Source organism: Manacus candei, unplaced genomic scaffold (assembly GCF_025592945.1).
Source record: "Manacus candei isolate 608988 ecotype Guabito, Panama unplaced genomic scaffold, ASM2559294v1 h1tg000028l, whole genome shotgun sequence".
In the NCBI taxonomy this organism is placed as follows: domain Eukaryota; kingdom Metazoa; phylum Chordata; class Aves; order Passeriformes; family Pipridae; genus Manacus; species Manacus candei.
In genome coordinates, this window is record NW_026138076.1 from 10,882,527 (window position 1) to 10,894,921 (window position 12,395).

A 12,395-nucleotide genomic window follows, 5' to 3' on the forward strand; every position below is an offset into this window, starting at 1 on the left:
TCCATTTGTAGCTTTTATCCTTAGAAAACAAAGCCATATAAGCCTAGAAACCTAAATGCATGCAGACATAGGCCACTACTGAGCTGTCCTCCTTCTCTAGCAACTCAGTTCACTCTGAGCAACAGCGTTACGAGTGAACTGCTTATTCTTTTGAGAAAGGATGAGTTTGTTCCACTGGAAGGAGCACCAACATATGAAACTTAATAAACTGCCAAGGGAAAACATTTCTGAACTGTCAGAGTAAAACATGACAGAGCATCTGCACAAGATGGCTTATCTAAGGTTCACTGAGCTTCCAGGACATTAATTCAAAATGAATTTTGTATACTTCTAAGAATTGGGACAGAGTTACACAATGGAACAGTTCCTGCTTTCCTCTTGTGAATTCCTTTAAGCCATCTTTGTATGTTGACCTCAGTTTTTCAGATTATGGGTACTTCCAGTAAGGAAGAACATTTACTTATAAATCTAACTCTACAGAAATCAGATTTTAATAAGAACCTATGGGTGCTGCCATGTTATAACTACATGCACATTAACTCCTGAAAAGAGGAAGGTAAGTGTTACAGACAGAGTAAACAAACACTCTTTCTAGAATTCTTTAATCATTTTAAATAGTCATATTATTTAGAGATCGAATAATTACTATATTTGGGGACAAATGGGATAAAACACTTTTTGCTGCTGTATATTTGTTTAGTTACTATTTTTTGTATGAATTAAGTAAAATAAAATTATATAAAATACTCACTTTATCTGCTGTTATCTCTGGAAGAGACTCTTCAATACCAAGTTCTCGTCGTCTTTCTGCTCTAACTTCTGCGTAACTAGAAGAACAAACCAAGTATGACTGCTATGTTGCTGGATGGTTTAAAAAATATACCTCAAAAAACAAACTCCACAAATCTACCTTGCTTATATCTCAGGAAATTTGCCAATGGTTCTTTAAACTGCTATGATTTCTCTACCTCCAAAAATACCAGCAATACAGCTCGCATGCCAGTACAATTTCTCTAATATAGATTTTTTAAAAAATAACCTACCTTACAACAGTGTGCGTACAGACAATAAACTCTGGCCTGGAATTCCACTGGTGATACGTGATATAGTAATGTGTTTGCAGCCAAATCCACTGTTGTCCCTTTGTAAGGAATCTGTAGTAACATGACTTCCCTTTCCCATATTGCATTACTATAAAAATGAAGAACAAAGGTCACTGTCTTTCCAGGCTGTAAATATTCCAACTACATAAAAAAACATTACTTCCCAGGTTCATCTGGCCCAAAACCACGTCTAAATTCAGTATAATCACAATGACTAAGAACTGGTTTAAAATTTTCTACCAAAAAAAAATGTAAGCTGCATTTTTCAAATAACTGCAGAATTCACACTTCCATTTTTGTGGGGCTTTTTACATATTGTGAAAAATTTATGTGCAAAGAATTTAAATACAGCTTTATGAAGAAAAACACAGCTGAACAAAAAGCTTATGCTATTACACGTTTGCACTTATTAAACATTATAGAGCCTTTTAAATACTATTGGTAGAACTGAAGAAGTATTAGTCATAGAGCTGTGCACTCCAATTTACCACAATGAAACCCTGGAATGACAAGATAAAGTTTTATAGTTCTATATCAAAAGACAAAATATTGATAAAGATCAGCTGTACAAAAACATCAACTGAATGGGAGAAAAGACCACTCAAATATATCACAGATTTTCACCAGAACAGTTGTACAATTTAACAAACTTGCTCGTTTTAGTGATTTAGTTGTACTTACAATGCTCGTGACATTTTGCCAGATTATCTAGATCATCCACATGATAATAATCATAGCCTGATGTTCCCAAAACTTCAAATGGAAGATAACCTATTATGGGAGGTGCCCTAATTAATAAAAAAAATAGTCATTTTATTTTCATGCACACACAAAAAACCCAACCCAAACCAAAATTATTTAGTTATATAAGCTTTCTTGTTTATAGTATGTGCTCTGAAAAAAATTAAAAATTAAACCCAACACAAGCTATGAGTAGTTAATGCTGATTAGTGAACTCTAAATATTACAGCCACCACTGTGATTCAGCTACTATTGCTGCTAAACATAGAAGGAATTGCACCTGTGATCCAAGAATAGGAACTTCCATTCTAAGCTATGTCTAGATGTGAACTCTTCATTGGGTTCTTCAACAGTGCACATTTCCTAAAAAGTAAAAAAATAAAAATCTCTCTCAAAACTGCTCTATTCTAATTCATAAGCTCTTTGAAAATTCAGACGTACCTAAAGTTAGTAGATAACATTAGTTATATTCTTTTAAACAGCTTCATTGTTTTTGCTTGTTTAGATGCACAGTACTGAGATAGAATCTAATCTCAGTTGTGCCAGGCTGACACTTGGTTGATTTAAATGGACTAACCATGGCATGAGATTAAACTCAAGCTCAGTATCTACATAGTAGTACAAGCAGAAATCAACAGTTCCTGCAGTTACAGTTTCAAATTGTAACAGGTTAAAGAAGAGATGAAACACTCCCATCAGACACTGATTACAGTCTATGTTTAAAATGGATATAAACATTAGTAAAATGGTCACATTATTCTGAGTTTAGGAACAGGATTCTTCCCTTTTTAGTGAATACAGAGTACTCTAAATCTCTTTGAGGGCACAGACACATACTATAAATAACACGCTATTCTTATGTTTAGAACTCATAACAAGTAAGAGAATGATTGTATTGCCACTATTACAACAAAACCTCAAGGTACTCTGCACGTTGTTCTAAATGTATTCCACTTAAACGTACAAACGCATGTCACTCTATTTCTACTGTCCTCTTCCAGGAGGTAAAGATGCCCCACCAAGTACTGTGCCTCATGCAGAGACAGTAACAAGACCACATATCCCAAGCCAGTCAATTCTTTTGCAAACTCCTCTGGTAATACCTTCCAAAAAGGAAGATGGATGATGGAATACATGCATACCTACAAATACACCCTGCAAAGAAGTTACAATAAAATTAAAGATCAGTAAATCTTTTTTTTTTGGATACATGCACACGTTTGTCATTTGTAGGAGCTTGAAATGGTATTCCCAGTGCCAGGAACACATTAGAATCTACTGATGATCAGATACTACAAGACTCTTCCAAAAAGTGCAATATGGAAGCTGCTGCTGAACTGACATAATATTCATGACAGGTGTGAGCAGATGAGCACACTGCCTTGTCAACAAGGCATCGAGTGAAGAAAGGACTTTCATTTGTAACAAAAAGTATTCTAGTAGAAAGAATCCTTTTGCCTGGATTAATCCTGCCTTATTGATATGATCCTGCCTCAATGTTTTAAAAAATGTATAGAACCAAATGCCTTCACTGGGGAGCAAAATTTGTGGCATAATTTGTTACAAAAGTGATGGGGTCATATGCATAACCTAAAAATGTGAACTTTAAAGGTGAAAAAAGCACTGTATATCCTTGAGAAATTATATTCTAGGGAAAAAAAATAATCCAGAACCATATACCATCCAAAATAAAGAGAATAACTGACAGATGACCAGGAAGGTTCTACTTTAAATAAGGCAATCAACTACTAAAATACACATCTCATTACTGGCTGCATCATGCATGAAGTTACTGGAATGTTAAAGTTCCTGACATACACTTATTTGCTAGAGTCTAGTCAATGCTAGTCTCAATAATAACAGAAGGTATCAGAAGAGTATAAACAGGTATTGTCAGATTAAGGCTTCACTCTAACATTAGTCTTCTTCACAAGAAGATTTCCCAGGTGAACAGCGTTGAAAACTTCCTTGGGCACTAAGGGCTCAGAGGTTCAGGCACAGGAATGAAACTTTGACCAGAGTATATAATCTGTAAGGTTTCAGCCCACAGGAGACTGAGAGACCTGAAGATCATAAATGGATGTTCCTCAACTTTCAGAAGTAGGAAACAGAGAAGTTTTACTATAAACCATCAGACTTTAAAAGATAAAAGTATTTGCAAATGTTGGTTGGTCTTTTTTCCCTGAGTATTTTGTGAAGCAAAAATCCCACATTTAACATCTCTACCAACTGTAGGCGTAACGGAAGAACACTACTTAGACCTGCATGGAAAGGAAAGTCTTAGATGAAAGATTTCCACAGCTTCAGGAAAAATAAACAACAAACTTTCTCTGGCATAGTATCTGGAGATACACAATTCCTATTCAGCCTGACAGACCTGAAGAAGTTTATATGATTTCTCCATAGGCTCCTACTATACTTATGAAGTGCAAAGTATGTCTTCAGAAGCTACCACAAACAGTCTTCAGCTTAAGACATCAGTGCTCTAAACTCAGAGGTAGAATCTTTAAGTGTTCAGAGTTCTTGTATTACAGAAAACAGATGGGCCCAGCAATGGGTCACATACATTTCATGGCATTACTTTACTACTGAATTCCAAGAACAAATGTTAGATAGCAGACTATTCTGTAGCTTGAATCATATATTTGCATAAAACATGTAATCTGAATCACAATCATAGGCTATACTTTACTGTATCCTGAGTATTTATTTTTACTGATTTTGTTGAGGAAGAAGATAATACCTTCACATTGTACATTAGCAGATAAACAAAATGTTCTAACAACTGAGTTACTGAATAAATTGAAACAAAACAAAGGACTTCTACTACCTCATACCCAACTCTTCTTTACTGACAAGTAATGCAAGCTTTCATTAAGCCCTCCCAGATTTACTTCTGTGTCAAACTGCAGCAAGACCATCAGCAACACAAAATTCATGTCCAAGTTTCAACTAAAATTAATAATTTCTCCAGTGGAAGTGGGATCTCGATGTAATCTTTCATTTTAAGTTAATCTTAAACAATTCCTGTGGACTTCTTCCAAATTTATTTCCTGCATATTACTATTTTATATGACTACTTAGAATTAGCATTCAACATAACTTTTTTTGATACTTTGCATAACAGCCTGTTTGAAGAAACAGACACTCTCAGTTTCATAGAGTAAAATTCCTTATGATTTTCATTAATATTTTAAATGTCATGTGCATTCTCTCTGAAGTTTTTCCATCTAAAGTCCATTAAAAAATTATATAAAGGTGATTTCATTTGTACATACCTTGATAAATTGAGGTGTAGCTAGTCTAACAGTGGCTACAAAGCAAACTTTCTCTTCATATGAAGGCCGGTGTGATCTCTGAATAGTTCCTTCAAAACCATTGTGCGCTGAGTTGGAAACTGAGGGAAGACAGAGGAGAAGAGGGCAACAAAGAAGACAATATAAGCATAGAGGAAAATGGCAGTAATATCACGAGACAAATGGCCCAATATTTACCTAATGTGGTTTGCTTGTAACTTAACATGTATAAAGAAAAATGCTACATATCTATACCTATATGCACAGAATAGTAGTTATAGAGTAGTAGTGGGAATACAACCATCAAGTAACTTTCCTGAAGAACTAAAATTACAGTTATTATGGTATTATCTGACAGCATTTTTAAGAAACTAATAACAGTTCTAATCCTTGGTAACTACTAAAAATGACTGGATTACATTTTCTTCAAAAATGTTTTTAAAATTTATCTTTTGTATCAGGTTTTGCTAACTTTTCCTTTTGAACTCTGAGGTATTTATTTTCTAGACTTTTAGTACATTTAAGCAACACATGCTGAAGACATACTGAACAACTGAAGGCACAATAATGTATGTGAAAGAATAAGGATCTTAAGACACTGAGCTCAGCACAAATTCCACTTACTGAATCACTGAGATGGAATCATAAGGAGGCAAAGGATGGTCTAGACCACAAAACGGGTTAACCTTATCTTTAATTTCCAGCAATTATTAATTTTGTTCATGTTCACTAAGCTCTAATGATGGTGACTTCAAAACACTATCAGACTTTTCAAAGCCTGACTGGTTTTAATTCAGCTCTAGATTAGAACCCCTACTGAACTTTCTTCATGCAATGTAAGCTTACATATCCTTGCTCTTTCCATCAGAAAGGAGGTAATTTCCTTCCTCTTTATCTTAGCCCTTGTCCTTTATTTTTCAGAGTTTATCTTGCCTCATAAGTTAGATTTTTAAACTTCTGCTTGCTTTCATTGCTGTACTCTGAACTCTCCTTGCCTGCTGTATTCTGACAAACAAGTGTCAAGAACTGGATGAGGACATATGAGTGCTAAGAAGTGCAGTGGGATTATTTCATGTAGTTTAAACTATATTTTAGAAAGGCTTTTACACTTTCACAATTTGATGATTGGTCATGGTGATTTAGTCATGTTCAGTTTACATTCCACAGTAACTCCTTTTCCTAAAGGACTGCTATCTAGCTGACTGTAACCATCCCCATTCATATAGATTGATATTCCTAAATGAAGTAACTTGCATTTGTTCTTAGGCAATTTTTCTGAGTTTTTAGCCCAAAATTTTCTAAATTTGGGGCTGAATTTTATCTTGGTTTTTACCGTTCTTTAATCATTTTATGACTGCAAGCTACATTCCACTATACTGATCAAATCCAGAAGTTGTGCATTAAAACTCCATTTTGACAGTGAACATTGGTAACCTTTCCAACCAGTTTTTGCAGCTGCTCTCCAGTAATTTGAATTAATATCTGCTTTCATGTTTGTGAGAAGAGAATACGATAACTGACATAAACATATTTAAAAATCACTTACTTGTGTTTTATTCTCTTATTCACACAGTGTGTTACTCTTTGGTAGAAGAAGTTGAATTGATTTGATGCTATTTCTACCTGAAAAATCCACCCTGAAAATGTCTGCCATTCTTTGCTAGCTTCCTGAAATGCATATATAGTTTAATTATTTGTTCTGGAATATTTCCCAATATTGAATTGCAACTGATAGGTCTGCACTCTCCCAATTCTTCATTCCAAGACTAGCACTGTATTTGGCTTTTTCAGGACTGTTTCATGTCTTTCCTATAATATTACATAACTGCATTTGGCACTAAGACTCAATCTCTTCCCATTTTGTGAGAAAAACACCAGTATCACATAAAACCCCCACAGATTTATTTACAAAATACTGGTTTTAATAATGTTTTTGGTGGTGATCTTTATCAAGATCTACTACTGACTACACTGCCCAATCCATTTGTCTGGGACAATAAACATGCCTCTCAAGTAAACAGTCAGCACAGCCTGGCCAAACAGATTACAAATACAGTACAGAGGAAACATATTAGTATATAACTAATAAAAATAATTTCAATGTAAGGGAGTAGGAACTCAGAGCAGAAAACTGTCCTGGCCCATCCACTCATCTGAGTGGTAACTTCTACCGAGTGAAAGCACAGAAATGAAATGGCAGGGAAACCTACATTTCGCTTCCCAGTTGTCTGTGTAATGAGAACTGCAGGTACTCAATACCACTGATCTTCAAGTTAGCCACCTGCTTGAATAGGGATTATGCCTAACTAAATTCAGACTCTATTTTAAAGCATTTGCTTAAATTTCTCTGACATTCTTTTAAAGAAAGTTTTATGAGATACTAGTATTCTTTAACTGAAAGCATTAAGCAGAATTACTACATTTTGCATCCAAACTCACAGAGCTGTAATACCCGATAGATAAAAATGCTAATACCAGTTTTTCTTCTTTTTCATTAAATCAATATAGAAGTCATATAACTCAGCTTCAAGCTCTTCTTTTGAAAGACTGATTTTAGTTCATCATTATGTTCTGCACAATGGTCCTAACGTGGTTTAGCTGTGGAGCTGCCTAAGAATTCCACTCTAATTGCTGAAATTACTTACCATGATTCAAACATTTGAAATTTCCTATAAATTTTACATATTCATATGTAGGTTGCTCTTTTGGATCTATTGTTCCTCGCAGCATATGGCAACAGAATTCTAGTTGATTTTTTGCTGAGAAAAAAATAAACAAACCATTAGGTTACATGTTTAATGAAGCACATGGCCAACATGCAGTGCAAAGCAGGAATAATTAAGCAGCATACATATTGCGATACTGTAAGTGTTGTGATTACAACTGGCTACAGCCTCTGCCTTTAACCAGCATGACATTAACTAACCAAAATAAAAGGATAACTCCTTTAGAATTTGTACATGTAGGGCCTGAATGTTAATGACATAAAAAACCTCTCAGAACTAGAGCTATATTAAAGATGAAGATGCCCTAAACTTTAGTTCACTTTAAGCATGTGCTTCCAAACCCCATTAGGCTGCTATGTTTTTAAACTTGCCAACTGCTACAATTGTCTTTATAGAAGCTCTATAAACAAGATGAACATTTCTAATACACGGGAAAGCCACAGAGTGAACTGCAATGCTGAAAATTCTAGTCTTAGGGAGGGGACACAAAATAGTGCTTCTGTTCTTCAGGGCTCTGAAGAATATGCTTCTGCTTAATTAACACTGGAAAAACATATGACACAAAGTAGATAATTTTTAACGCAACTACTATGCTGGTTTCATCGGGATAGGGTTTTCTGCATAGCAGTTTACATGGTTCTGTGTTTTGGATTTGTGACTAAAGTAGTACTGATAACATAGAGATGTTTCAGTTATTGCTGAGCAGCACTTAGTGCAAAGGCTTTCTCTTTCTCACATCGCCCTGCTAGTGAGGTGTGGAGGCCGGCGGTGCACAAGAAGCTGGGAAGGGACACATCCAGGAGAGCTGACATAAAGGATATCCCATACTATAAAGACACAATGCTCAGCAATAAGAGCCAGGGAAAGGAAGAAGACGGAGGCATTTGTACGTATGGCATTTGTCTTCCAAATTACCCATTACACATGATGGAGCCCTGCTTTCCTGAAGATGGCTGAACTGCCTAATGACATGAAGTAGCAAATCAATTCCTTATTTTGCTTTGCTTGTGCACACAGTTTTGCCTTAACCTGTTAATCTGTCTTTATGTCAACCCACAAGTTTGCTCACTTTTACCCTTTGCACACCCCACTGGGAGGAGTGAGCAAACGGCTGTGTGTGGCTGAGCTGCCTACAGGGGTTAACCTGAAATAACTACTTACATTTTAAGTATTCCGGTGTCAATGAATCACTTTCCAGCAGATGAGAAGACAATATTTTATAAATTTCTGAATGTTCCCCCTCTGGGATAAAATTAAATACACTCTGATCCACAAGATCAGACTAAAAGAAAAAGATTTAATAAGCATTAAACTAATGCAAGACATACAATGTCACAAAGCCTACTATTTTAATGCAAAACAATTCCACAGTTTATTACTGACTCAACAAAGCCACCTGCTGGAATACACATGAATATTTTGCAAGAAAAATCTCACTCTGTTTTGCCTTAAATTTGACACTGCAAACCGTTTGCTGAAAACTACCGTGAACACAGCAGATATACATACTTGTTAAAGAGCAACGGAGCTTGTATTAACCTCCCTGGGATGCAACAAGTTCAAGTAAAAGAGCATGTAAAGTAGAAATTATAGGGTGTTGTTCCAGGGCACTCTAACATACTGGTGGCATCCAGTATACTGAAATGATACCTTGGAACAAAAGAATATCCTCCATACTTTACACATATTATTATGTAACCAATAACTATATCCAATTGCAATTGATTTCATGAATACACTTGTGCTAGTTTTGGCTGGAATAGAGTTAATTTTCTGCATAGCAGCTGGTATGGGGCTATGTTTTGGACCTGAGCTGGAAGCAGTTCTGATAATTCAGGGGTGTTTTAGTTATTTCTGAGCAGCACTTACAGAGAGCCGAGGTCTTTTCTGCTCTTAACCCCACCCCACCCACAAGGAGGCTGGGGGAGTACAAGGAGCTGGGAGGGGATACAGCCAGGACAGGTGACACAAATTAAGCAGAGGGATATTCCATACCATATGGCATCATGCCCAGCATGTAAAGCTGGTGGAAAAGAAGGAAGGGGGAGAACATTCAGAATGACAGTGTTTGTCGTCCCAAGTCACCATTATGCATGATGGATCCTACTCTTCTGGGGATGGCTAAACATGTGCCTGCTCCCTGGGGAGTGGTGAATGAATTCCTTGTTTTGTTTTGCTTGCATTCATGGCTTTTGCTTTACCCATAAAACTGTCTTTATCTCAATCCACAAGTTTTCTCACTTTTACCCTCCAACTGCCTCCCCCTGTGCAGGGATGAGTTGCAAGTTACCACATTTTCTAATCAGTTCCACAACTATGTACTCAAAACTGGGAACAACAGAGATGAATGCAGCAAAACTGAACAGCTGATTATATGCATAAGAGCATTTGGTAAGTATCCAAAAAAGAGGGATCATAAAATGTATGTTTAGAGTATATAAATCACACCTAAAAGCAAAGAACAAATGTGCCTCTGAGAACTTGGCAAATTCTACCAGAAAAGCCAAAAAAATCACAATTACCTGCACATTTTTAAACATTGTCAGACTGTTATCATACCTACCTTAGAGGAAATTATTTAATCTCTTATCACAGAAGGACAACTATCCTTTAACAATATATTGTATTTCTTATCTCGAAAATAACTCAGTTTCACTCATCAATTCTTTGCACTTTTAAGAACTAATTTGTCTCACTTCAGAATAACATTATTCAAAGGTAAGTTTCTAGAATGTTAAATTTACCAGTGAGTAATGCTACTGAGACTAAAATGAGTGAATGGGGTAAACCCCAAAGTATATACCTAACTTAAAAAACAGAACCAGCAGCAATGTATTTCTTATCAGAGTGCTTTGTCAAGAAAGAAGTAAAAAAGTAGTTTTAAAAAATTTCAATTATACAGATCTTTAGTAATATTCTTCTGATTCATGTAGAGGCTGTGTTAGGTGTGAACTCTAAAGGATCTCCTGCAGTCAACTGTGTTACTTCAGTTACATTGAACATAAACTGATGCTAGTCTGGCATCATAATCCTGCCTAACAGAGAGCCGACTGCATTCCGCATTTCCAAAGAAAATGTTTAATACAGGAGACAGACCAGTATAAAGGAGTTGTGCTGAAATAAAAGCAGAAACATTAAAACAAAGCATACATCTATACTACAATGCCAAACCAGCCAATGATTAATTAGTACTCACCGCAGAACACCAATCATAGACAAACTGATATGTTACTGAAAGCAATTTGTACTTACTGGCAAATGTTCAAGTAAGGGAGTTATACTTTCAGACACATATATTATATTTCCATCTGTCATAATTGCTAAAAAAAAACCATCAAGAGCCTGAAATTAAACATAACGGGTAGTTAAATAAAAAGAAATAGAACATACTAAATACATTAAGCTATATTCAACACACAAAATCATGTAGATCAATTTTAGTTTAGTCTATTATAGAAATGGCAATATCTTTCCCCTCTAAAAATTTTTAGTCTTGCTTTTACACTATGAGCATTACAATTCCAATACTATTCTGTCGTTAAATATTCTGTAATTTCAGAAGCAAGTACATCTATAGCTAGCCACCGTTTTCCCCCACTCCCACTCTGCCTGTTTGTTATTTTTAATTCCATCATCATTTTAAACCTCAGAAAACTCATAAAAATGAGCTAGAGACAAAAGCAAGATGTGGATAAACTAAGAGAAGAACAAGTAAAAGCTGGCAAAATTAATGAATTTCGGTATTTAAAAATCTCAGTATCTCTCAATCTCAATGAAAGAAGCTTGTAGTAAGATTTTACTGAGACTTGAAACCTGTGAGATACAGTTCTGACTACCGTATCTTCTACTAAACTCAAACTTCCTTCCTCTGAACACAACACGTTTTAGTTGAACACTACCAAAAAAAGCTTGACAGAACTGTATTTCTAGACAGGAAATTTTAAAGCTCACATCTTCAAAAAAACTTCTTAGAGGATTTTTTTTTAAATTTAAGTACAGAAAATCAGAACCTTTAACTTTTTAAATCTGTGCATCAAAGAAAAGGTTTAACTACGGAATGATAATAAAGAAGTGTTTGTTCATTTATAATACTTTTTATTTAACTATTATTAATAATTGCTTTACTAACAAAATATAAATGACTTAGGCTCATTTCCAAGGAAATGACAGCTTATACTGAAAGTTTATTTCTAGTATTTTTGCAACTATTCATGTAATCTTCTTCAGCAAAGTAATGCTTTCACACCAGTTTTGGAAAGCGTAACAAGTAAAGAAATTAAATATTTATTGCTCACAAGTTACATGGATGTGTTGAGTCTTTTTCATAATTAGGATTTTAATTTATGCATCAGAGTTCTTTATTTATCTAGTACCTTCCTTATGTTGATAACTTAAAATATCCACTTAGACAGTAAACATGTTCATTTATGGACTTGCTCTGTTTTTATGTTTTATGTAATTGAACATGCAGTTAAAAGAAAATCTGATTTGACTTTCTGAAACACTGCGATTTTTTGAAACACTGCATA

General features: G+C 35.2%; 1 protein-coding gene across 12 annotated transcripts in view; it reads right to left on the minus strand.

Annotated features, from left to right (window-relative positions):
* Nucleotides 1–12,395, minus strand: part of CLOCK (clock circadian regulator) — a 66,749-nt gene that overhangs the window by 13,944 nt on the left and 40,410 nt on the right. For 11 of the 12 annotated variants that reach the window (XM_051790819.1, XM_051790817.1, XM_051790813.1 and 8 more), the window contains 8 exons: nt 11,119–11,208; nt 9,028–9,148; nt 7,786–7,899; nt 5,123–5,241; nt 2,125–2,207; nt 1,785–1,891; nt 1,044–1,191; nt 752–827 (listed from right to left, as the gene is read on the minus strand). In XM_051790819.1, coding sequence (XP_051646779.1) covers nt 752–827; nt 1,044–1,191; nt 1,785–1,891; nt 2,125–2,207; nt 5,123–5,241; nt 7,786–7,899; nt 9,028–9,148; nt 11,119–11,208 — 858 coding nt within the window. The remainder of the gene's footprint in view (nt 1–751; nt 828–1,043; nt 1,192–1,784; nt 1,892–2,124; nt 2,208–5,122; nt 5,242–7,785; nt 7,900–9,027; nt 9,149–11,118; nt 11,209–12,395) is intronic. The other variant, XM_051790822.1, reaches the window with a different exon arrangement.